Source organism: Rutilus rutilus (genome assembly GCF_951802725.1).
Source record: "Rutilus rutilus genome assembly, chromosome: 6".
Classification (NCBI taxonomy): Eukaryota; Metazoa; Chordata; class Actinopteri; order Cypriniformes; family Leuciscidae; genus Rutilus; species Rutilus rutilus.
Genome location: NC_140214.1, coordinates 49,468,904 through 49,496,739, shown reverse-complemented (window position 1 = coordinate 49,496,739; position 27,836 = coordinate 49,468,904). Strand labels below are relative to the sequence as shown.

The following is a 27,836-nucleotide window of genomic DNA, read 5'->3' as shown; positions in this document are numbered from 1 at the left end:
AAGTGTCCGGTGAGTGTGTATGATAATTATTATCGGAATATATACATATTCAAGCGGAAAAAAGTAATGACCTGAGGGTGAATGCATTTATCAGAATACACTATAAATATAGGAAAATCAATGCAGCAGTTAAATTATTTATATTTTATTTATGATTGTCTGAAAGGCCAAGAGGCACATTATTACAAAAGAATAATCCCAAACTGTATAAATCTTTGTTGAATAGAGATGATTTTAGCGTCCAGTGTGTTGGAACAGTGCAAGCAGGTCCAGTGTAAGAGTGTTCTCAGCAGCGGCGGGTCAGTGTGTCCAGTGCGGGTCAGTGTGTCCAGAGCGGGTCAGTGTGTCCAGAGCGGGTCAGTGTGTCCAGAGCGGGTCAGTGTGTCCAGAGCGGGTCAGTGTGTCCAGAGCGGGTCAGTGTGTCCAGTGCGGGTCAGTGTGTCCAGAGCGGGTCAGTGTGTCCAGTGCGGGTCAGTGTGTCCAGAGCGGGTCAGTGTGTCCAGAGCGGGTCAGTGTGTCCAGAGCGGGTCAGTGTGTCCAGAGCGGGTCAGTGTGTCCAGTGCAGGTCAGTGTGTCCAGAGCGGGTCAGTATGTCCAGAGCGGGTCAGTGTGTCCAGAGCGGGTCAGTGTGTCCAGTGCAGGTCAGTGTGTCCAGAGCGGGTCAGTGTGTCCAGAGCGGGTCAGTGTGTCCAGAGCGGGTCAGTGTGTCCAGAGCGGGTCAGTGTGTCCAGTGCGGGTCAGTGTGTCCAGAGCGGGTCAGTGTGTCCAGTGCGGGTCAGTGTGTCCAGAGCGGGTCAGTGTGTCCAGAGCGGGTCAGTGTGTCCAGAGCGGGTCAGTGTGTCCAGAGCGGGTCAGTGTGTCCAGTGCAGGTCAGTGTGTCCAGAGCGGGTCAGTGTGTCCAGAGCGGGTCAGTGTGTCCAGTGCGGGTCAGTGTGTCCAGAGCGGGTCAGTGTGTCCAGAGCGGGTCAGTGTGTCCAGAGCGGGTCAGTGTGTCCAGAGCGGGTCAGTGTGTCCAGAGCGGGTCAGTGTGTCCAGTGCGGGTCAGTGTGTCCAGAGCGGGTCAGTGTGTCCAGAGCGGGTCAGTGTGTCCAGTGCGGGTCAGTGTGTCCAGTGCGGGTCAGTGTGTCCAGTGCGGGTCAGTGTGTCCAGTGCGGGTCAGTGTGTCCAGAGCGGGTCAGTGTGTCCAGAGCGGGTCAGTGTGTCCAGTGCGGGTCAGTGTGTCCAGAGCGGGTCAGTGTGTCCAGAGCGGGTCAGTGTGTCCAGTGCGGGTCAGTGTGTCCAGTGCGGGTCAGTGTGTCCAGTGCGGGTCAGTGTGTCCAGTGCGGGTCAGTGTGTCCAGAGCGGGTCAGTGTGTCCAGAGCGGGTCAGTGTGTCCAGTGCGGGTCAGTGTGTCCAGAGCGGGTCAGTGTGTCCAGTGCGGGTCAGTGTGTCCAGAGCGGGTCAGTGTGTCCAGTGCGGGTCAGTGTGTCCAGAGCGGGTCAGTGTGTCCAGTGCGGGTCAGTGTGTCCAGTGCGGGTCAGTGTGTCCAGTGCGGGTCAGTGTGTCCAGTGCGGGTCAGTGTGTCCAGTGCGGGTCAGTGTGTCCAGAGCGGGTCAGTGTGTCCAGTGCGGGTCAGTGTGTCCAGAGCGGGTCAGTGTGTCCAGTGCGGGTCAGTGTGTCCAGTGCGGGTCAGTGTGTCCAGTGCGGGTCAGTGTGTCCAGTGCGGGTCAGTGTGTCCAGTGCGGGTCAGTGTGTCCAGTGCGGGTCAGTGTGTCCAGAGCGGGTCAGTGTGTCCAGAGCGGGTCAGTGTGTCCAGTGCGGGTCAGTGTGTCCAGAGCGGGTCAGATTATGCGGGACGCTGCGCTGCGGAGGCTGATGCAGCTGTTCTGGAGTTTTCTGCCGTTTGCTCTGCGTCCAGCGTCCCGGCGCAGGAATGGTCTCACACAGACGTGCACAGCTGGTGAATCCGCAGAACAGAGTCTCTTCAGAATGCGAGGAGCCCTCAGAGCCGTCTGACATCACGTCTCTGACCTCCAAAGCCTGAGGGCCAATCGTGCTCTGAGGAATCACACCAGCGCCCGGTGGAGCGGCTCGTGTCTCTAGACTCCTGCTGAGCTTCAGTTTATGCTTCTTCTGCAACAAAGACAAACCAACAGTCATTATCTCCTCACCGATAAACGCTATGAAAGCTTTATGGATTTTACTGCCCAGAAAAACGTCTCGGTTACATATGTAACCCAAGTTCCCTGAAGAGGAAACGAGATGCTGCGTCGAAACGCTGTGGGAATGCCCCTGCGTGATTGCTTCATGAAGCCGTATGGTATCAGTCCAATAGCGTGACAGAACGTCATTGACCAGGAATCTATCAAGTACACAAAACAGCGTCAGCTTCTGACAGGCTGAAGCTAGTCGATCACGGGCATGCCGGGAGTATGGCGGCAGTATGGCAGGGTGAGCCAGCGTCTCGTTCCTTCTTCAGGGAACTAAGGATACACACGTTACAGAGACGTCCCCTTTTAAGGGAACTCATGCTGCGTCGAAACACTGTGGCAACGCTAATACCCACGTCGCCATAAGAGCAAGTGTCCGTCCGTGTGAAGTCAGTGCGCACATTAAGACGAAAGCACCTGCGCCCCTGGAGAGGAGCTGAAGTCAAGATCATAGAACCTCACGAATGTGTGCGGTGAGGACCAGCCTGCCGCATCACAAACATCATGGAGCGAAACTCCTGACAATAAAGCTTTAAAAGCAGCCATACTCCTAGTCAAGTAAGCTTGTACAGCCAAAACTGCTCAGATTTCCTCCACAGGGCAGTTCTGTGGTAAGCATCAAGGGCCCTGACAGGGCAGAGCAGATTTAGTTTCTCTTGGTCTGACGTCAGAAAGGGAGGAGGACAGAAGGCCTGCAGTACAATTGGTCTTATAATATTAGTAGGGACCATAGGAACATAGCCTGGTCTCGGGTGAAGAAAAGCCATTATTATACCAGTCAAGAATTCCAGGCACGAGGGAGATACCGAGAGTGCTTGAATGTCTCGAATTTTCTTCAGAGACGTAATAGCGAGGAGAAATACAGTCATTAAAGTGAGATATTTCTCAGAAACTTCTTCAATGGGCTCGAACGGAGCCAGGGAGAGCCTCGACAGGATGTCTGCTCCCTGATTTAATTACCCAGGGATGTAGATTGCCTTCAGAGAGACCAACTTCCCTTGGGCCCACAGGAGGATCTTACATTGGGGGCGCAACCACAGATCCCCCGATGGTTTATTTAGGAGACCACTGATGTGTTGTCGGTACTAATCTCCTCTCTGACCTCCTCACTCTCACCCCACGACTGAAGCCGCCGGGAGCGCGAACCGAACCGCCCTCCTCAAAGAGCGATTGGCGGGAGCGCAGCGTTCTTAACCACAATCAGCTCCCTCGAGAGCATGCTGCACTCCCAAACAAACAACACATAGTTGGTGTGTATCCCCACCCGTGAGATATCGAGTGCACGGATGTACACACTTCCTAAAATGTTGTTCGCTCGCCATTAAATCGTTTTTTTTCTTTTATATATAGAGATATATGGTGAAAAACTCCTGCCTAGCAACTTCTAAAGACCGACAAAGTAACACCAGGGACACAGATTCACACACAGTGCGCTTGCTGAAGATAGAGAAGCTGACGCTGTTTGGTTCAGGTGTGCTTTATAGTTTCCTGGTTGATGACGTCACCCGCCAAGACGTTCCGTCACGCCATTGGACTGATTCCATACGTGCTCCATGAAGCAATCCCGCAGGGGCATTCCCACAGCGTTTCTACACAGCTTGAGTTCCCTTGAAAGAGAACCATTGCATCATGAAGTCAGAAACATCCATCTTACTTTTCTACTAACTGGACACTGCTTAAGGCTGCTGGTTTCTTCTGAACCTCCTGAAATAAAGAGCAACAACAGCAAGTGTTTTACTGCAGAAAATGTCAAAGCCACTTATGTGTCTGATCACTCAGTGAAATCCTCAACAAAACACATGATGCGAGGAAAGATTGTGGGTCAGTAACTGACCTTCAGGCGTCTGGAGGGACGGGAGCGAGGGCGGATCAGAGGCTCTGCGTCTCAGGATCACAGGCTCTTCATCAGACAGCGGCTCTCTGGAAACAGCAGGCATGAGCTGGGTTAACAACACAACATCACATGCTCATGATGGATGTGCTCAGAGTCGCTCCTGCAACATGTCCTGTGAGATGTTAGCCTTGGAGAACGGGTTGAAGACGTTTAAGGAAGATCACTGTTGCCTCTGACAGGGTCTCTACAGCAGTACTTCTCTGCACTCGTGATGAAGCAATCTGACATCTACAATCACTATTGCTTCAATATGGACCTTCTGTCTGATCGGGTATCTGACCAATTCAAATCAGAAACTGAGTTATTATTGTTACTGTTAAGCTCAATAAAGGACAAACAAAGTATAATAACAGCAGTATATTCCAGGTCTTCTGGAGACATTTGGTAGCTTTATTTGAGGAACAGACAGTATATTATTAGGATGTTGAATTTAAGTTGACAGAAACTCTTCCATCCGTCACACCGTTCTCCATTCAGCATCTTCAAACAGCATGTGCACGTTCAGTCCGAAGGGTAAAACTCACTTCAAGATGTTCCCATTATAATGTATAATCTGAACATAAAGGTCTATTTCTGGGGCGTATTGGTGATTCTAAATGCAGTGAATGAACCTCCTCATTCACACGCACAGTACCTAAAACCTGATGAACACGGCTCCGTAAACAGCTGAACAGATGCACTACACAAGCTGTAGCGCACACACAATATCTGTGCACTATTCTCCTCATTATGAAGGTTCATCTGTGACTGAAAATTGTGATGTTGCTTTGAAGTGCATCATCCTTTAACTAGGATGAGCAGAAGTGCTTTTGTGTCGCTCTAAACTGAAGCCTTTCATGCTGTTTTTCACAAAGATAATCAATGTTTAGCCATATCTATGGTGTCTGTTGTTTTAAGTACTCTGAGCCATACACTCCCAAGAAACGCTGATTATAGTGTGTACATATTTATGCAGTAATAACTATTACACATGTATTGTTCAGTAGACTTTAAGAGCGTTGACGCGCTCAGGTTTCTCTCTGTTAGCCCTGAATTCTACCATTTCCCATCATCTCAGAAAGGCTGACGGGCTTCACAACACAGGACACATGTAGGAGTCACATGACCCGTGTGGCGTCTCCTCACCTCTCAGGGCAGCAGGATCTGTACGTGTCGAGCGCAGGACTCTCACACATCTGGCGGTAGTTGGCACAGATCAGCAGCGCGAGAAGCACACAGAGGATCAGACACAGTAGGATGTAGCTCTGCCTGTCAGACACCTGCAGAACACAACATCATCATCATCCCTGATCCTGCAGGCTCGACACAGACATGAAACAGGACGACTGCTAGTCTCAGGCAATGGATGAGTACCTCTTGCTGTAGCCGACTCACGCTGACAGACAGGCCGAGGACGAGTCGGGTCACGTTCTCCAGCTGAGCCTGCAGCACCTGGATCGAGTCCGTCTGCCTCTGGTCCTGCAGTCAAGAGCAGGAGGACACGGTTATATGGTGTCCGAAACACACACACACACACACACACACACACACACACACACACACACACAGATCTGGTGCTGCTGACCTGCTCCTCGGCCGTTCTGGAGGTGTTCTGCAGCTTGATGATGGTTTTATTGAAGGCTCTCTGCATTTCCTCCACCTGCTTCCTGTACCTGCACACAGCCAGATCAACCAGTCTCACTGTGACCACAGTCTCACACCACCATCACAGTACAGACATCTGTGCTAAACATCCACAACACTTCACATACCAGTCAAACTCAACACTTCTCCATACCCATGTCCAGAGCAAACACTCAAACCAGTCTAAGATACTCAAACCTTTGATAGGGTCATGAAGACAAGTGAACAGTCTAATGAAGACTAATTACAAGCATAAATACAACAGAACAAAGACACATACTACTACATACTATGGAATAAAGTAGCAAAACACAAATTAAACACTACATAAACTTTATGATTCTTATTAAAGCTTAAATTTCGTGTGTGATTTTCTCTTGGTCTGTTGAACCTTAATGTGTTCCCTTTCGAATGAAACTACGCCAATCGTGATTGGTGTTACGCCATGACGTAATGTGTGACGGCATACACGGAAGCTATAAAGGGACGCCGGCACACAACAGAGTTAGCTTTCTGTTCTTCAAGCGCTCTCTCGCTATGGTTCATGTGTCAGTGATGTAATTGGTGGGAGTGGTTCTTTCTGTTCAGTTGATCGAGGTCAGATGCGAGTAAGAACATGAACACACGGAGAACCGCTTCATAGTAGAAACTGAAGCTGTGATTCTAACTGAAAGAGACATTGACACTGTTTATCATGTTTACTACTGTAAAGTTGCTGTTTTAGAGCGATCTGTTGTATAAAGTGCTGTATAAATAACGTGACTGGAGTCTGAATCTCAGAACTGCTGCAAACATCCACATCTCTACGATCTGATGCTTTCTGAACTGCTGTTTTCTGTCAATTTTGGTGTGTGTTTATTTTGTTATTGAGAGGAAAGCGCAGCACATATTCACATATTCATCTGAACATGGACAGTGTGGGGATTTTTGCTAACAGTACATCACTGCTCAGGTGTTTCACTCTTCATTATAGGTGAAGAATGACCCTGAGGTTGGCAGTTAGGATCTCGCTCGCTTGCTCTGAAGCGGCTGTACGTCGGCGGGACTCACCTCTGGCTCAGCTGCTCGAGGTAGCGTCCGCTCAGAGACATGTTCGTCTCCAGCGCCTTAATGCGGTTGTTGAGCCTCATGAAGACAGACTCTTTCTGACTGGAGCCGTGAGCGGACACCTCGCCGGAGCCCAGCGTTTCTCCATCCACCTCCATGTTAGCGCTGCTTTCCTCCTCCGACAGCTCCTGGCTCCTGGCCTCGGCCAACCCATCAGGAGTCAGCGCTGCTTCATCCACTAGAGCGGATACGGGAGTAAGCGGAGACTCTTCCACTGTACTAACGGAAACAGTAGGAGTTAGAATGTCCTTCTCAAGGGCAGATGTGGCCGAGATCCTCTCCGGATCTACCCGATCTCCACTGGAGCTGGTCACAGGATCAGGATTGGGACCGGAGTCACTGCTCTGCGGAGGGAGCGTCGCAGGATCAGAATTGGGACCGGACTCACGGCTCTGCAGAGGGAGCGTTGCTGTGAGGCTCTCGCTAACAGACGGCAGCAGATCTGAGGTCAGGCTCGGGGAGAGATCCCCCACCAGCGACTGAAGCTCCGGAGCCGGCGGGACAGGCGTGGGAACGACAGGACTCTCTGTGATTGAGCTCATAGATGAGGTGATTACGGAGTGTGTGACGGTCTTCCTCTTCTGAAGAGAGGAGCAGCGCTGCAGAAGGTACTCATGAAGAGAGGAGCCACGGGATTCAGAGCGTACATTCTGCTGGTCTTCTTCTCTCGGTTCTGCTCCAGAGAACTGATCCGACTCGTCCTCGGGCAGCAGAGTGACGATCTGCTCCGCCTCAGGCTCGGTCTGAACGGGAGCGTCTTCATCCGGCTCGGTCTGGACAGGCCCGTCTTCAGTGTGTGGAGCGTCTGTGTGTGTCGCTGAGGAGATGCTGCCGGTCTCTGTGATCCCAGTGACATCCAGCTGATCCGCCACTGGCCTGGATGGAAAAAGAACGGGAATAGTACGAGTATGATATAAGCTGAAGAACAGTGAGGAATAGGGGTGCAACGGATCACAGCTGATCGTGATCCGTACGGACCAGCCCCACGGTTCAGCACGCATGTGATTCGCCAATTAACTGCTAAGTTTACCCTCATAGAGTGGAAGTTTATAATTTGGACGTGTTTTGTCTTGACAATTTACACATTCAACCAATTTTAAACGCGAAAGAAGAGGCAAAAATCAGGACTCACGCGTTATCTGTGCGCACGGCCGCACACACACACTGTGCTTTTTGAACACACACACACACACAAAATTTTGTCAAAATACCCGTCTAAACACCCGTTTTGGCAAGTTATGTCATAAGTGAACAGTTGAGAAAGAAACCGGATGTTTGTCAGTATATGCGGTCCGTGCATTCGGTCTTAAAGTGACAGCAGCCTAATATTCCTATTATTGTCTGTGTCATTAATGTTAATAAAACAACAAAATACAGCTTTAACAAAGATGAAACTATATTTAATTCTACAGTGAACATGTTATTGTACATTTAGGCTTAATTATTCATTTCTGTACCTGACTACTACTGTTAGATTTACTAACTTTGTTATTTGGTATTAATCTCTGCTTGTAATGTGTGTTTTTGTTCTTATTTTATTACTGACCGTTCACTTGTTTTTAATAATGTTAGAACTTTATCAGTTAGGCTAGTAGTTTTTGATGTGGTATCAAAGAACTTCAAGTGAGCTTTAAGCAATAAATGAAAAGCAAAGTATATATATATATATTGTTTTGTTGCTGATCTGAAAAATGATCAAATACCGTAAATGATCCGATCCGTGAATTCTGTGATCCCTTGCACCACTAATTTATCCTAAAAATAACAAGAAATAAAGCACAATGCCATCTGATGGTAATGTCTCCTGGCCTCTCCCATGATTGACAGCGAGAGCCCGGTCACGTACCCAGAGTGCATCGCTCCAGCTGACGCGTTCAGACCTTCAGTGGACGAGTTTCCTGAAGAGCACAAACACAAGCTCAATCATACAGTCAGGGTTTCACACAGTCAGGCGTCAGCAGGAAGTGATGTCAGAACACACCTGCGCTCTGCCCGCCCAGCACATTAGCAGCGATGTTGTTCACCATGGTGAGAAGAGCGTCTGAAAACACAAGACATCATCAGCTGTTCACCTGATTATATACCCTCGGGATCTGACTGTGACGCGCACTGACCTTTGGCAGATCCGATCAGATTCCCGGAGGATCGGTCCTCGACCGGCACAAAGTCTGGAGGCTGATCTAAACATTCATCAAGAGAAAAGCAGAATTGATGCTCCAGCGACACGGCACACAGACAGTGAGTGTGTGTATGCAGATGATGGTTACCGTAGTCCTGCTCCTCGTGAGTGTGTGTGTGTCTGTCTGACGGCTCAGAGTTCAGCTCATACTCCTCCATCATACTGGTGCCGAACACCCTTCAGAGAGAGAGAGAGAGAGAGAGAGATGTCAGCAGATTCTAAAGGTTTGTTCATACACTATATTGCCAAAAGTATTGGGATATCCCTCCAAATCATTGAGTTCAGGTGTTCCAATCACTTCCATGGCCACAGTTGTATAAATCAAGAACTTCTTCAGGGCTCTTCCTCTTAGTTCCAGGGAAAGGAACTCTTAATGCTTCAGCAGACAACGTAACTTTGTGGGAAGAGTTTGGGGATGCTCCTGTTCCAGCATGACTGCGCTCCAGTGCTCAGAGCAGGACCATAAACACACGGATGAGGAGATTGGTGTGGAGGAACTGGACTCCTGCACAGAGTCCTGAGCTCAATCCCACAGAACAGCTTTGGGATGAGCAGAGCGAGACTGAGAGCTTCTCGTCCAACATCAGAGCCGGACCTCACTAATGCGCTTCTAGAAGAATAATCCCCATACACACATTCCTAAACCTTGTGGAAAGCCTTCCCAGAAGAGTTGAAGATGTTATAGTTGCAAAGGGTGGAGCAACTCCATATTAAACCCGGGATGTCATTTGCATGTAAAGGCAGACGTCCCAAAAATATTGGCAATATAGTGTACATCATTCACCTGATTTATACAGTATTTTACTGCTAAACACATGGTGAAAATGTGTTTCTGTCTGCTGGCAATATTTTTAGATTTCTGGAGTGATAACAGAGACATGTAAAATCCCCTCTGGAAAAAACATGTGTAAACATAATCAAACAAGAATTATGAATCTGGATTTATCTAATGTTTGGATTTCAGTTCTGGAAATGTATCAAGACGAGTGCATATTTAATTGGACAAAGCCTCATTTGCATCTGTAAACATGATATTTCAGAAAGCAATTGTGGTGTGATTAATGAATGAACTGTGGAAGTCAGCTGTGTGTGTGTGTGTGTGTGTGTGGGGGGGGTCTCAGAGGACATCATTACTGACCCCTGACCTCTGTTACCCCTTTTCCACCAACAAGAACCAGGTGCTGGTTCGGAGCTAGAGCTAGAGCTAGAGCGGAGTTGGTTCGACTGACGAGTCTCCAAAGAACCGGTTTGCTTTTCCACAGGCTAAGAGCCAACGCAGAGCCAGGTCTTACATCACAGCTACGTCTCATCTTTCTCAGCAACGTTAGCGCGGCGACGCCAAACACAAACACATCATCAACAATGGCGGACGTTGCTTTGCTATTGATGTTCATGGCTTTGCGGACCTACATCGGCATCCAAACACGGCGGATCCAACGTGTTCGCGCGGCTCGCCATTATTTGTACAGACGGAGATTACAAGCGAGAGTAACGGCATGTACATAACATTTATTTCTAACAATAAGATGCTGACGTTAGCCTTAGATTTATATTTTAGATCGCGTCCATCGTGTTTAGCTGCTGTTAGCTCGATTAGCTGCTATTTGAAAATGGCGGTCACAAGTTTCTCTTCAGTCTTGTTGGCCACGGTAACCCCGCCCCCAGCCTCTGACGTAAGCGGTTCTTTCTTGGCTCCGCTTTAGACCCTGCAATGATTTGGTGCTACTTAAGAACCAGTTTTACTGGTTCGGAGCTGGTGCTTTGGCGGTGGAAAAACAAAGAACCGATTTGAAACTAGACTCTGGCTCCGAACCAGCACCAGCTCTGCCTTGGTGGAAAAGGGGTATGTGTGTGTGTGTGTGTGTGTGTGTGTGTGTGTGCGTGTGCGTGTGTGTGAGTGTGTGTGTTTGTGTGTGTGTGTGTGTGAGTGAGTGTGTAATAAAGACCTGATCAGACTGAGAGGACAGAAGTGCTCCGAGCCGAAGTGTGACAGCAGCTCCACCTGAAACATCAACACAACGCTGATCACGCGTTACACTCAGTGTTACCTTCAGTCCTCACATGCTGAAACTAGATTTATCCACAGATGAAGACGCATCACAAGCAAAACAAGAGAAATCAGACTCACAACACACACACACACTGGAGAATGATTTCTCTCAATCAAGCTTTTTTTGTCAAAGCTCCTTGACAAAAGAGCTTGTGTGTGTGTGTGTGTGTGTGTGTGTGTGTGTGTGTGTGTGTGTGTGTGTGTGCTCGCACAGTCAGCAAACCCAGCTCAAGCCATTCACACACTCTAACCTTGATGTATCTGGTGAACATCTGATGCAGAAGAAGAAGAGAGAGAGAGCTGAGAGAAGCACATGATGGGACAGCAGACCTCACACTGGTCTTACACGCACACTGGTCTCACACACACACACACACACACACACACACACACACACACACACACACACACTCTCACTCTCACACACACACACTCACGCTCTCGCACTCGCTCTCGCACTCTCACACTCGCTCTCGCACTCTCACACTCTCACTCTCACACTCACTCACACTCACTCTCACTCTCACACTCACTCACACTCTCACACTCACTCACTCTCACTCTCACTCTCACACTCACTCTCACACTCACTCTCACACTCACTCTCACACTCACTCTCACACTCACTCTCACACTCACTCTCACACTCACTCTCACTCTCACACTCACTCTCACACACACACACACTCACTCTCACACACACACACACTCACTCTCACACTCACTCACTCACTCACACTCACTCTCGCTCTCGCTCTCGCACTCTCACACTCACTCTCACACTCTCACTCTCACACACACGCTCACACACACGCTCACACATACGCTCACACACACGCTCGCTCTCACAAACACTCGCTCACACACACACTCGCTCTCACACTCGCTCTCACTCTCACTCGCTCTCTCGCTCACACTCACTCTCACACTCACTCCCACTCTCACACTCACTCCCACACTCACTCCCACTCTCACTCTCACACTCACACTCACTCTCACACTCACACTCACTCTCACTCTCACACTCACTCTCACACACACACACTCGCTCTCACACACACACACTCGCTCTCACTCTCACTCGCTCGCTCTCTCGCTCGCACACTCACTCTCACACTCTCACTCACTCTCACACTCACTCTCACACTCACACTCACTCTCACACTCACTCTCACACTCACTCTCACACTCACTCTCACACTCACTCTCACACTCACACTCACTCTCACACTCACACTCACTCTCTCACTCACTCTCTCACTCACTCACTCTCACACACGCGCTCTCTCACACGCACTCTCACACACGCGCACTCACTCTCTCTCTCTCACTCACACTCTCTCACTCGCACTCTCTCACTCGCACTCTCTCACTCGCACTCTCTCACTCGCACTCTCTCACACGCACTCTCACACGCACTCACACTCGCTCTCACACTCGCTCTCACTCACACTCTCACGCACTCTCACACGCACGCACTCTCACACGCACGCACTCTCACACGCACGCACTCTCACACGCACGCACTCTCGCACACACGCACTCTCGCACGCACTCTCACTCTCACTCTCACTCTCACACTCACACTCACTCTCACACTCACTCTCTCACTCACTCTCACTCTCTCACTCACTCTCACACACTCACTCTCACACACACGCTCTCTCACACGCGCTCTCACACACGCGCACTCACTCTCTCTCTCTCACTCTCTCTTTCTCACTCACACTCTCTCACTCACACTCTCTCACTCTCACACTCACTCTCACACTCACTCTCTCACTCACTCTCACTCTCTCACTCACTCTCACACACTCACTCTCACACACACGCTCTCTCACACGCGCTCTCACACACGCGCACTCACTCTCTCTCTCTCACTCTCTCTTTCTCACTCACACTCTCTCACTCACACTCTCTCACTCTCTCACTCGCACTCTCTCACTCGCACTCTCTCACTCGCACTCTCTCACTCGCACTCTCACTCTCACACTCTCTCACTCGCACTCTCTCACTCGCACTCTCACACGCACTCACACGCACTCTCACACGCACTCTCACACGCACTCACGCACTCTCACACGCACGCACTCTCACACGCACGCACTCTCGCACGCACTCTCACACTCACTCTCACTCTCACACTCACTCTCACACTCACTCTCACACTCACTCTCACACACTCACTCTCACTCTCACACACACGCTCTCTCACACGCGCTCTCACACACGCGCACTCACTCTCTCTCTCTCACTCTCTCTCTCACTCACACTCTCTCACTCGCACTCTCTCACTCGCACTCGCACTCTCACTCGCACTCTCACTCGCACTCTCTCACTCGCACTCTCTCTCACTCGCACTCTCTCACTCGCACTCTCTCTCACTCGCACTCTCTCACTCGCACTCTCTCACTCGCACTCTCTCACTCGCACTCTCACACGCACTCACACGCGCACTCACACGCACTCTCACACGCACTCTCACACGCACTCACACTCGCTCTCACTCGCACTCTCACGCACTCTCACACGCACGCACTCTCACACGCACGCACTCTCACACACGCACTCTCACACGCACGCACTCTCACGCACGCACTCTCACACGCACGCACTCTCACACGCACGCACTCTCACACGCACGCACTCTCACACGCACGCACTCTCACACGCACTCACTCTCGCACTCACTCTCGCACTCACTCTCGCACTCACTCTCGCACTCACTCTCGCACTCACTCTCGCACTCACTCTCGCACTCACTCTCGCACTCACTCTCGCACTCACTCTCGCACTCACACTCGCTCTCACACTCGCTCTCTCACACTCACTCCCACACTCACTCCCACTCTCACTCTCACTCACTCTCACACTCACTCTCACACTCACTCTCACACTCACTCTCACACTCACTCTCACACTCACTCTCACACTCACTCTCACTCTCACTCTCACACTCACTCTCACTCACTCTCACACACACACTCGCTCTCACACACACACTCGCTCTCACTCTTACTCGCTCGCTCTCTCGCTCGCACACTCACACTCACTCTCACACTCACACTCTCACTCACTCTCACACTCACTCTCACTCTCACACTCACTCTCACACTCACTCTCACACTCACTCTCACTCTCACACTCACTCTCACACTCACTCTCACACTCACTCTCACACTCACTCTCTCACTCACTCTCACTCTCACACACGCGCTCTCTCACACGCACTCTCACACACGCGCACTCACTCTCTCTCTCTCACTCTCTCTCTCTCACTCACACTCTCTCACTCACACTCTCTCACTCACATTCTCTCACTCGCACTCTCTCACTCGCACTCTCTCACTCGCACTCTCTCACTCGCACTCTCTCACTCGCACTCTCTCACTCGCACTCTGTCACTCGCACTCTGTCACTCGCACTCTGTCACTCGCACTCTCACACGCACTCTCACACGCACTCTCACACGCACTCTCACACGCACTCACACCCGCTCTCACTCGCACGCACTCTCACACGCACGCACTCTCACACGCACGCACTCTCGCACGCACTCTCACACTCACACTCACTCTCACACTCACTCTCACTCTCACACTCACACTCACTCTCACACTCACTCTCACACTCACTCTCACACTCACTCTCACACTCACTCTCACACTCACTCTCACACTCACTCTCACACTCACTCTCACACTCACTCTCACACTCACACTCACTCTCTCACTCACTCTCACACACTCACTCTCACTCTCACACGCGCTCTCACACACGCGCACTCACTCTCTCTCTCTCACTCTCTCTTTCTCACTCACACTCTCTCACTCACACTCTCTCACTCTCTCACTCGCACTCTCTCACTCGCACTCTCTCACTCGCACTCTCTCACTCGCACTCTCTCACTCGCACTCTCTCACTCGCACTCTCTCACTCGCACTCTCTCACTCTCTCACTCGCACTCTCTCACTCGCACTCTCTCACTCTCACACTCTCTCACTCGCACTCTCTCACTCGCACTCTCTCACTCGCACTCTCACACGCACTCACACGCACTCTCACACGCACTCTCACACGCACTCACACTCGCTCTCACTCGCACTCTCACACGCACGCACTCTCACACGCACGCACTCTCACACGCACGCACTCTCACACGCACGCACTCTCACACGCACGCACTCTCACACACGCACTCACTCGCACGCACTCTCACACGCACGCACTCTCGCACTCACTCTCGCACTCACTCTCGCACTCACTCTCGCACTCACTCTCGCACTCACGCACTCTCACACGCACGCACTCTCACACGCACGCACTCTCACACGCACGCACTCTCACACACGCACTCACTCGCACGCACTCTCACACGCACGCACTCTCACGCACGCACTCTCACACGCACACACTCTCACACGCACGCACTCTCACACGCACTCTCACACACGCACTCACTCGCACGCACTCTCACACGCACGCACTCTCACGCACGCACTCTCACACGCACACACTCTCACACGCACGCACTCTCGCACGCACTCACTCTCACCTTGACGAACTTGGCGAACAGATGCTCATCGAGAGGGAAGCTCTGCACCGTCCGCTCGTCACGCGCATGGAACGTCCCCAGCTTCACCCACTTCTTGTTCGGATATCTGAGTGAACAAGCCGTGAAAAATATGCTACACACACACACTCAAAACACAAACACACACACTCACTCACAGATCTGACACACTGACCTGTCGCTGATGGAGACCAGGAAGTCTCTGGGGTTTGAGGAGAAGATCTCAAAGTTGGCGATGTCCAGCTGTTTGACCTGGATGGGCTGACAGAGCTCGATGATGAACCTGCCCAACACACACACACACACACACACACACACACACAGAGACATTCACTGCTAATGAGCTGAGCTAAACCCCACCCCCTCTTGAGAGTCTTCTCTGGGTCAGGAATCATCACAGTCAGTGCTGAAATCATCATATTAGAATGATATTTGAAGGATCATGTGACACTGAAGACTGGAGTAATGATGCTGAAAGTTCAGCTTTGATCACAGGAATAAATTACACTTTACTGTATTCACATAGAGACAGTTGATTTACACTGGAATGATATTACACTGTTTTTACTGTATTTTTGAATAAGTAAATGCAGCCTTGGTGAGCAGAAGAGGCTCTTTCAGAAACATTAAAACAGTAATTATCCAATAATTTGAGATGATCTTCAGAAAAATACTAATTTAAACACACAACACTCTTCAGTTGGAGTAGTTTGACGTGAGATATATAAACCAGCTGACCAGATCTTGTTATTGCAGGGGTTCAGCATGTACATGTCCATGTTCTCCATCAGAACGGCTGAAGTGCTCTGGAAAACACACACACACACACACACACGGAGTGAAACACAGACGGTTCTCAGCGTGAGTGTGTGTGTGTGTGTGTGTGTGTGTGTGTGTGTGAGGAGCTGCACCTTGGCCTCGGGGTTGGAGGATAGGATCTTGGCTCCACATTCCACTGAGGCGTAGTTGGTGAAAGTCTGCTGGAGCTTCTTCCCATCGGGAGCGTGAGGAGTCACCTGACCTGATGAACACACACACAATACTCAACACTACTCAACACACACTACTCAACACTGCTCACTCCTCTACCCTAACCCAGTGTGAGGAGTCACCTGACCAACACACACACACACACACACACACACACACACACACACACAAAATACTCAACACTACTCCCTCTTCTCAACACACACACACACACACACTACTCAACACTACTCACTCCTCTACCCTATCCAGCGTGAGGAGTCACCTGACCTGACCAACACACTCAACACTACTCACTCTTCTCCATCTCAACACTACTCACTCTTCTCCGTCTCAACACTACTCACTCTTCTCAACACTACTCACTCTTCTCCGTCTCAACACTACTCACTCTTCTCAACACTACTCACTCTTCTCCGTCTCAACACTACTCACTTTTCTCCATCTCAACATCTCCATCTCAACACTACTCACTCTTCTCCATCTCAACATCTCCATCTCAACTAGGGCTGGGTATCGTTTAAAAAATTTCGATACCAATACCGATACCGATACCTTGATTTCGATACCGGTTCCTGATCGATACTTTTTTCGATACCAATTTTATGAAATCCATTTTAACAAGATTACATAACACATTACCTCAGAAAAACTTTGGTTTTATTTTTTCAGTTTGACTCATGCTCCTTAGTCAGTGCACAAAGGAACAAAAAAAGCACAAAGGAACAAAATATTCCTTATACATATACATAAGGTACAAAATATATTTTTTTATAAAGAGCTCATGCTCACCAAAGCTGAATTTATTTCATCAAAAATACAGTAAAACTTGTAATATTGTGGAATAGTATTACAATTTAAAATCTTATTTGAATATATTTCAAAATGTAATTTATTCCTGTGTTGTCAAAGCTGAAATATGAAAACAGTTTTTGGAAGGTCATTTTTGATCACTTTAATGCATGCTTACTGAAAAAAAATTCTGACCAACACGGTTTTGAACGGCAGTATACATTCAGTAGGTCATTATTGCAATATAAACACAGTCAGAGTGATCAACAAGGTATCTCTTCATTTACCAGTCGAAGACGCAGCAACTTTCTGCTCTTATGTTTACTCCGTGCACTGTCAAGGGCTTCATCATATCTGTCGCGGTACCGTCTTTGCAGCCATTATTTTACCACAAATACTGCATCGCGCGCTGTTGGCATCGAGCCTGGAGAAATGTAGCCACACTTTTGATCGACTTTTCCACATCTTTAGGGTATTGTGAGTGTGTGTGCTTGCGTGTCATTGAGTATGTGCGCGAGTTTGTGTGTGTGTGCTCGCGTCCATAGGCTCGCGTCTCATGAGAATGTGCGTGGACAGTTTGTGTGCGCGCGCGCGTCTCATAAGAGTATGTGCGGAGAGTTCCGCGCGTCTCGTGTGTGTAGAGTTTGCGTGTATGTGCGTGAGCGAATTTAGGCGTGTCGTTGTGCATTTCATATGTATTTGTTTGAGCACTGACGTTGACGAGTTAACCCCTTAGGTATCGAAATCTGGTACCGAAAAACAAGTCATTTTTCGATACTCGATAGTATCGAGGCAATTCGGTCGGTACCTAAAAAGTATCGAACTCGGTACCCAGCCCTAATCTCAACACTACTCACTCTTCTCCGTCTCAACACTACTCACTTTTCTCAACACTACTCACTCTTCTTCCGTCTCAACACTACTCACTTTTCTCAACACTACTCACTCTACTCCACCTCAACACTACTCACTCTTCTCCATCTCAACACTACTCACTCTTCTCCGTCTCAACACTACTCACTCTTCTCCATCTCAACACTACTCACTCTTCTCCGTCTCAACACTACTCACTCTTCTCCATCTCAACACTACTCACTCTTCTCAACACTACTCACTCTTCTCCGTCTCAACACTACTCACTTTTCTCAACACTACTCACTCTTCTCCGTCTCAACACTACTCACTTTTCTCAACACTACTCACTCTTCTCCATCTCAACACTACTCACTCTTCTCCATCTCAACACTACTCACTCTTCTCCGTCTCAACACTACTCACTCTTCTCCATCTCAACACTACTCACTCTTCTCCGTCTCAACACTACTCACTCTTCTCCGTCTCAACACTACTCACTTTTCTCAACACTACTCACTCTTCTCCGTCTCAACACTACTCACTTTTCTCAAAACTACTCACTCTTCTCCGTCTCAACACTACTCACTTTTCTCAACACTACTCACTCTTCTCCGTCTCAACACTACTCACTCTTCTCAACACTACTCACTCTTCTCCGTCTCAACACTACTCAGTCTTCTCAACACTACTCACTCTTCTCCGTCTCAACACTACTCACTTTTCTCAACACTACTCACTCTTCTCCATCTCAACACTACTCACTCTTCTCCGTCTCAACACTACTCACTCTTCTCCGTCTCAACACTACTCACTCTTCTCCGTCTCAACACTACTCACTCTTCTCCATCTCAACATCTCCATCTCAACACTACTCACTCTTCTCCGTCTCAACACTAGTCACTTTTCTCAACACTACTCACTCTTCTCCGTCTCAACACTACTCACTTTTCTCAACACTACTCACTCTTCTCCGTCTCAACACTACTCACTTTTCTCAACACTACTCACTCTTCTCCATCTCAACACTACTCACTCTTCTCCATCTCAACACTACTCACTCTTCTCCGTCTCAACACTACTCACTCTTCTCCATCTCAACATAACTCACTCTTCTCCGTCTCAACACTACTCACTCTTCTCCATCTCAACACTACTCACTCTTCTCAACACTACTCACTCTTCTCCACACTACTCACTCTTCTCCGTCTCAACACTACTCACTTTTCTCAACACTACTCACTCTTCTCAACATTACTCACTCTTCTCCATCTCAACACTACTCACTCTTCTCCATCTCAACACTACTCACTCTTCTCCATCTCAACACTACTCACTCTTCTCCATCTCAACACTACTCACTCTTCTCCGTCTCTCAACACTACTCACTCTTCTCCATCTCAACACTACTCACTTTTCTCAACACTACTTACTCTTCTCCGTCTCAACACTACTCACTTTTCTCAACACAACTCACTCTTCTCCATCTCAACACTACTCAATCTTCTCAACACTACTCACTCTTCTCCGTCTCAACACTACTCACTCTTCTCCACCTCAACACTACTCACTCTTCTCCACCTCAACACTACTCACTCTTCTCCATCTCAACACTACTCACTCTTCTCCGTCTCAACACTACTCACTTTTCTCAACACTACTTACTCTTCTCCGTCTCAACACTACTTACTCTTCTCCGTCTCAACACTACTCACTTTTCTCAACACAACTCACTCTTCTCCATCTCAACACTACTCACTCTTCTCCGTCTCAACACTACTCACTCTTCTCCACCTCAACACTACTCACTCTTCTCCACCTCAACACTACTCACTCTTCTCCATCTCAACAGTACTCACTCTTCTCCGTCTCAACACTACTCACTCTTCTCCGTCTCAACACTACTCACTTTTCTCAACACTACTCTCTTCTCCGTCTCAACACTACTCACTTTTCTCAACACTACTCACTCTTCTCCATCTCAACACTACTCACTCTTCTCCGTCTCAACACTACTCACTCTTCTCCATCTCAACACTACTCACTTTTCTCAACACTACTCACTCTTCTCCCTCTCAACACTACTCACTCTTCTCCACCTCAACACTACTCACTCTTCTCCACCTCAACACTACTCACTCTTCTCCATCTCAACACTACTCACTCTTCTCCGTCTCAACACTACTCACTCTTCTCCGTCTCAACACTACTCACTTTTCTCAACACTACTCACTCTTCTCCGTCTCAACACTACTCACTTTTCTCAACACTACTCACTCTACTCCGTCTCAGTACTCACTCTTCTCCGTCTCGACACTACTCACTCTTCTCAATACTACTCACTCTTCTCAACACTACTCACTCTTCTCCGTCTCAACACTACTCACTCTTCTCCGTCTCAACACTACTCACTCTTCTCCGTCTCCATCATGATCTTGGTCCACTCGTCGAAGGTGGGGATCTCCTGGTCTCGGCTGGGCAGCGACGGGTCCGAGTCTGAGGAGCCCTGAAATCAGATCCAGATGATGAGCAGTAGAGAAAAGTGCACTATACTACACTACAGTACAATATCTTATAATACACTACAGCACACTACACTACAGTACACTACACTACAGTACGGCACACTAAACTATACTAAAGTACACTACACTACAGTACACTACACTACAGTACACTACACTAAAGTACACTACACTACAATACACTACACTACAATACACTACACTACACTACAATACACTACAATACACTACAATACACTACGGCACACTAAACTATTCTACAGCACACTATACTACAGTACACTACACTACAGTACACTACACTACAGTACACTACACTACAGTACACTACACCAGCCTTTCTCAAACTTTTTTCCGTCAGGGCACCTTTCAAAAGTGCATAAAATCTCAAGGCACCCCAGTGTAAAATACAATTTAAAAACACTGCATAACCCAAATGTAAATGCAAATATATATATATATAATGAATTTACAATTTTATTAATCCGTTCATATGTTTAACCCTTTCACACGTAAATTTAAAATATTCTGGCTGCCCCCCCAGCGTGAGTTTTTCAAGGTGACCATTATTCAGAATGTGTCACTTTATGGTTTCCATGGTGACGCGTCATTGCCTGTCACGTGACACACCGCAGCAACAACAGAGCTGAATGAATGATGATCTGCTTTTATGTCATTTTTCCTTTTTTATTCAAAATATTCACAAATTTGTTAGATATGGCATGGAATATCTGATATTCCGATTGTCAAATATATGCAAGTGGAAGTGTTTTGTTTTTTGAACACCTTTATAACGATCGCGTTAGTTGAGCTGTATGCGCGATGGGCGCCGCCATGTTAGTTTGTGCCGCAGACGCAGTTCAGAGAATCGGATCTGTTGGATTTACAACAAGTGAATTCATCCACTTCTCCCGAAATATATAAAAGTAAGTGGCAGGTGAACTGGGAGAAGAATAGAGTAAACTTTAAAGTTACTTACACAATGTGTATCTGATATGAATAAAACTAATTATAATGGAAAGGATTATTATTGCCTCTTCCTTTGACATCAGTGTGTATTTTACAAACTCTAAATGTATTGTTTTTTAGTACTTATGTCTGAAACCTAAAACAAACATTATGTGGATGAAAACACTGAAAAGTTGTGATATATGACAGCTGAGCGCGCCTGTCTCTGGCTCAGGCTCCAGCCAACAAGCGAAAGCACATTTGAATTTAGCAGTTGATCACGTCATGCACTGACCGTTCTAATCACACCGGTGCTCCAGGGACCAGTCTAGACTGATCACACCGGTGTGGTCGTACGTGCGAAAGGGTTAAAAAGAAGAAGAATGTTTTTATGTAAATTCAAATATATTTATATATGAAATGTCCGAATTTTTTTTTTTTTTTTTTTTAACCTACGAATTTTTTTGGCGGCACCCCAGTGTGCCGCGGCACCCACTTTGAGAAAGGCTGCACTACACTACAGTACACTACAGTACACTACAGTACACTACAGTACACTACACTACAGTACACTACAGTACACTACACTACAGTACACTACACTACAGCACACTACACTACAGTACACTACACTACAGTACACTACAGCACACTACAGCACACTACACTACAGCACACTACACTACAGTACACTACACTACACTACACTACAGCACACTACAGCACACTACACTACAGCACACTACACTACAGTACACTACAGCACACTACACTACAGCACACTACACTACAGCACACTACACTACACTACACTACAGCACACTACACTACACTACAGCACACTACACTACAGTACACTACACTACAGTACACTACACTACACTACAGCACGCTACACTACAGTACACTACAGCACACTACACTACAGCACACTACACTACAGTACACTACACTACAGTACACTACACCACACTACACTACAGCACACTACACTACAGTACACTACACTACACTACAGCACACTACACTACAGTACACTACACTACAGTACACTACACTACAGTACACTACACTACAGCACACTACACTACAGCACACTACACTACAGCACACTACACTACAGTACACTACACTACAGCACACTACACTACAGCACACTACACTACAGCACACTACACTACAGTACACTACACTACAGCACACTACACTACAGCACACTACACTACAGTACACTACACTACAGTACACTACACTACAGCACACTACACTACAGTACACTACACTACAGCACACTACACTACAGCACACTACACTACAGCACACTACACTACAGTACACTACACTACACTACACTACAGCACACTACAGCACACTACACTACACTACAGCACACTACACTACACTACACAGCACACTACACTACAGTACACTACACTACACTACAGCACACTACACTACAGCACACTACACTACAGCACACTACAGTACACTACACTACACTACACTACAGCACACTACACTACAGCACACTACACTACAGTACACTACAGCACACTACACTACAGCACACTACAGTACACTACAGCACACTACACTACAGCACACTACACTACAGCACACTACACTACAGTACACTACACTACAGTACACTACACTACACTACACTACAGCACACTACACTACACTACACTACACTACAGCACACTACACTACAGTACACTACACTACAGCACACTACACTACAGCACACTACACTACAGTACACTACACTACAGTACACCACACTACACTACACTACAGCACACTACACTACACTACAGTACACTACACTACAGTACACTACACTACACTACACTACAGCACACTACACTACACTACACTACAGCACACTACAGTACACTACACTACAGTACACTACACTACACTACAGCACACTACACTACAGTACACTACACTACAGCACACTACACTACAGCACACTACACTACAGTACACTACAGCACACTACAGCACACTACAGTACACTACAGCACACTACACTACAGTACACTACAGTACACTACACTACAGCACACTACACTACAGCACACTACACTACAGCACACTACAGTACATTACAGCACACTACAGCACACTACACTACACTACAGTACACTACACTACACTACACTACAGCACACTACACTACAGCACACTACAGCACACTACAGTACACTACAGCACACTACAGCACACTACACTACACTACAGCACACTACAGCACACTACAGTACACTACACTACAGCACACTACACTACAGTACACTACAGCACACTACAGCACACTACACTACAGCACACTACACTACAGTACACTACAGCACACTACAGCACACTACAGCACACTACAGTACACTACAGTACACTACACTACAGTACACTACACTACAGCACACTACACTACAGCACACTACACTACAGCACACTACACTACACTACAGCACACTACACTACACTACAGCACACTACACTACAGCACACTACAGTACACTACAGCACACTACAGTACACTACAGTACACTACACTACACTACAGTACACTACACTACAGTACACTACACTACAGCACACTACAGTACACTACAGCACACTACAGTACACTACAGTACACTACACTACACTACAGTACACTACACTACAGCACACTACACTACAGCACACTACACTACAGCACACTACAGTACACTACAGTACACTACACTACACTACAGTACACTACACTACACTACACTACACTACAGTACACTACAGTACACTACAGTACACTACACTACACTACAGTACAGTACACTACACTACAGTACACTACACTACAGTACACTACACTACAGTACACTACACTACAGTACACTACACTACAGCACACTACACTACAGCACACTACACTACACTACAGTACACTACAGTACACTACAGTACACTACAGTAGTCTTGACTGCATATTTTTACAGTTTGGGATGTTGATTAAATCACTGAGTGTGTGAGTGTGATGCTGTACTACGAGCGGCAGAGCTTCTGCATGAGTGTGTCTGTGGCTTTAAGGAAGCGTCACCTGTTCTTTCAGGATGAGGGAGGCGTTGCTCCGTTTCCCAGTTTTGTCTTTGGTGGGTTTTCTCGTCTCACGGACACTGGCGTTATCTTGAACCGCTGGAAAACTTCCATGACAGACAGACACAGATGAGTAACACATAAGACGACTTTACAAACAGGCGCCTCAGACTGAGAAGAGGTCCATCAGATGTGCTGATCTGAGCCGGCTCAGTGAGGTGTTGTCCCTCTGTCTCAGTACCTGGGGAGCGTGGAGTCGAACGGCAGGTGTTCTGCAGCATCACACGCAGCTGGAGGAGCGTCTGCGGAGAGGCTCTCAGGAGAGCAGGGGTCTGAGGCGGCACAATCCCTGAGGGAAACATCACACGAGCTGTTCAAACTCAGTCTAGAGACTGTAGATTCTCTGGGCTTCTGAAGCCTAGCGAGTAAAGGCTGAAGGCCTGAGCGTCACTGACCGGCAGGAGAAGCACTCGGAGGATCCAGACACACTGACGGGATCCGGGACCCGTGAGGAAGAGGAAGACTCCAGTGACTCGACTTCATTACTGTCAATCACCAGCTGCCAACAACACACACACACACACACACACGACATCTGTAAGGCACTGCGGATAAAAGCCAATGCTGAATGAACAGATACAAGTGTACATGACGAGGAGAATCCATCAGCTCTCAACAGGAACACAGACACGTCATTCACGCCCTCAGACACGAACACATAAACACGTCACACACGACACATCATACATGACCTCACACATGACCTCAGACACGAACACGTATCATAAACACGTCACACACGACACATCATACATGACCTCACACACGACCTCAGACACGAACACATATCATAAACGACTCATAAACACGTCACACACGACACATCATACATGACCTCACACACGACCTCAGACACGAACACATATCATAAACGACTCATAAACACGTCACACACGACACATCATACATGACCTCACACACGACCTCAGACACGAACACATATCATAAACGACTCATAAACATGTCACACATGACCTCAGACATGAACACGTATCATAAACACACACACACACACATAACCTCAGACATGAGTCTCTGGCGTGTTTCAGACCTGTTCATCGGTGTGTGTGTCATGATGCTGGGCGCTCAGTGTCTGCTCTGAACAACGGCCGTGTGGAACAGCAATCCTGCACAGAGAAATGGGGTCGTTTCAGGATGGGGTTTTTGTGATATCAACTTCAAACTTGGAACACAACTTGGCTAGACATGTTATAGCAATGTTAGAGTCCAAAGTATTTTGTGTATATTTATTTGATTTAGAGTAAACTTTAACATCTGTAACTACACGCTGAGGTTTTGAAGCAGCTTTGACTCCAGCAGTGATCTGTGACTGACCTCTGACCTCTTCTGTCAGTCAATCTAAAGTTCATCATGAGTCACAATCACACAAATGAACATTTAAACCTCTACTGATCTGACATATTCATCTGCCATGGCATTTACATTGAGCTCAGAGGTATGTAAAATAAATAGAACAGCCCATGGTTTGACTATGGTGTTTCTGTTGGCTTATTATCACACACACACACACACACAGAGATGAATAGAGATAGTGAGAGTCCCTCACCAGTAAGAGAGTGAGCAGAGCAGCAGTAGCTCGATCTTCATCATCCAGCGGCGCCACAAACACACATTATCGCGTCTTCCGTGGGTCTAACACTCGCGACTCCAGCGGGGTGTGTGTGTGTGGTTCAGTGACGTGTGAGAGACCGATGCACTTTACACTTTCACCGCTTCACACACACACACACACACACACACACACACACGCGTCAGGCAGGAGGCGTTACACAGAGACTTTAATACTCTTTAAAAGCACAATCATTTGAATGTATTCTCTGCAAGGATTGTCACCTGAAACACAAACGCGCTTCTTCCTCTATAAAGAGTTTAAACTTTAAAGAGAGATGATCCATCAATCACATCCTAAAGCAACATGTGTCACGTGACCGAGCGGTCCACTAGTGTGGGAAATAACCGACAGCTTCATAACGACACTCGCAAACTTGAACTCATAGTCAGAACTCAGAACATAAGGTAATCCGTATAAATATTATTTCGATCCCACAAGAACTGGCCCGCCCATTTTAGATGCTCTTTCACGCTTCCTGTTTACCTTCTTCTTCTTCTTCTGGTGTGTAATGGCGGATGGAGTTCCCGCCACCCACTGGAGAGGAGTGTGACGCGCACAATGCATTTGACTATTTAACAAACAATAATAATGATCCGTCTTGTTTCTTTTAAGAAAATAAATAATTCATGAAATATTCTTGATTGTTTTAAGCGATTTCCTAATCACAGTTTCCTCATTCTATGCTGGTTTGAATAGGCTACGCATTCTTGAGATTGAAACGTCTTCTTTAGACCTACTTTTCTTGAATGTGGTGAAAGTGTCTACCTTTCGTCCCACTGTCCCACTCCTTCTGACACTACTGTCTTATTTTATTTGCTATTAACCCTTAGTTGTTTTAGATGCCCATTTACATTTATGGATAAATATTATGTAGCCTAAACCATATCCTAAAGTAACAGTAAATATAATGGTGATTTACCGCCTGTTTCCAGTAGATTTCTATCAATGATCTTATAATGATCTCATGAGCGAGCAGCAGATTCCTGATAGATTCATAACACTTATCCCCGGTCCTAAACATCTCATTCTCTCCTCGTCCATGTAACATCAGCCAGGCTCACACACTCACTCTCGTCGTCTTCTCTCAGTATCTCACACTTTCATTCAGAGACAGTGATCATGAGAGGCACACAGCCGACCGGCGTCTGATATAGTGCCAGGAAAAGTGCAGTAATCGACCAGCATTTTCTCGGAGACACCGCTCTGGACGACGCAGACAATGTGTGTGTAAATAAAACCCGTACAGCACAAGATAGAGAAACCAGAGCCATCGTAATATTTCAGATCAGCCTCTGTGTGAGAGTCCAGAAGCTTTTTAAAGAAAGGTCAAACGG

General features: G+C 47.6%; 1 protein-coding gene across 4 annotated transcripts; it reads right to left on the bottom strand.

The window, feature by feature from the left end:
- Positions 1-129: 129 nt before the first annotated feature.
- Positions 130-26,995, bottom strand: LOC311291966 (SUN domain-containing ossification factor). 4 transcript variants are annotated; one of them, XM_084411353.1, is made up of 23 exons: positions 26,724-26,995; positions 26,437-26,602; positions 25,921-25,996; positions 25,265-25,368; positions 25,051-25,158; positions 24,814-24,916; positions 20,662-20,755; positions 16,527-16,636; positions 16,354-16,421; positions 15,791-15,898; positions 15,598-15,703; positions 10,939-10,994; positions 9,081-9,169; positions 8,928-8,993; positions 8,795-8,854; positions 8,660-8,711; positions 6,757-7,689; positions 5,648-5,735; positions 5,437-5,541; positions 5,209-5,342; positions 4,024-4,109; positions 3,844-3,893; positions 130-2,112 (listed from the first exon to the last, which is right to left on the bottom strand). In XM_084411353.1, the coding sequence occupies exons 2-23, from the start codon at positions 26,478-26,480 to the stop codon at positions 1,783-1,785; spliced, it is 2,970 nt and encodes a 989-aa protein (XP_084267479.1). In that variant the 5' UTR covers positions 26,481-26,602; positions 26,724-26,995; the 3' UTR covers positions 130-1,782. The 4 variants fall into 4 exon arrangements, 2 of the variants coding, with proteins under 2 accessions (XP_084267479.1, XP_084267480.1); XM_084411354.1 differs by having other exon boundaries at positions 1,091-2,109; positions 26,724-26,983; XR_014627638.1 differs by having other exon boundaries at positions 2,020-2,109; positions 4,024-4,129; positions 26,724-26,983.
- Between the last annotated feature and the right edge of the window lie 841 nt (positions 26,996-27,836).

Coding starts and splice junctions, on each gene's coding strand:
- LOC311291966 (XM_084411353.1), bottom strand. CDS start 26,480: ATGATGAAGATCGAGCTACTGCTGCTCTGCTCACTCTCTTACTG. Junction 15,899..16,353: donor CCCTGCAATAACAAGATCTG/GTCAGCTGGTTT, acceptor TGTGTTGGGCAG/GTTCATCATCGAGCTCTGTC. Junction 5,542..5,647: donor CCAGAACGGCCGAGGAGCAG/GTCAGCAGCACC, acceptor TCTTGACTGCAG/GACCAGAGGCAGACGGACTC.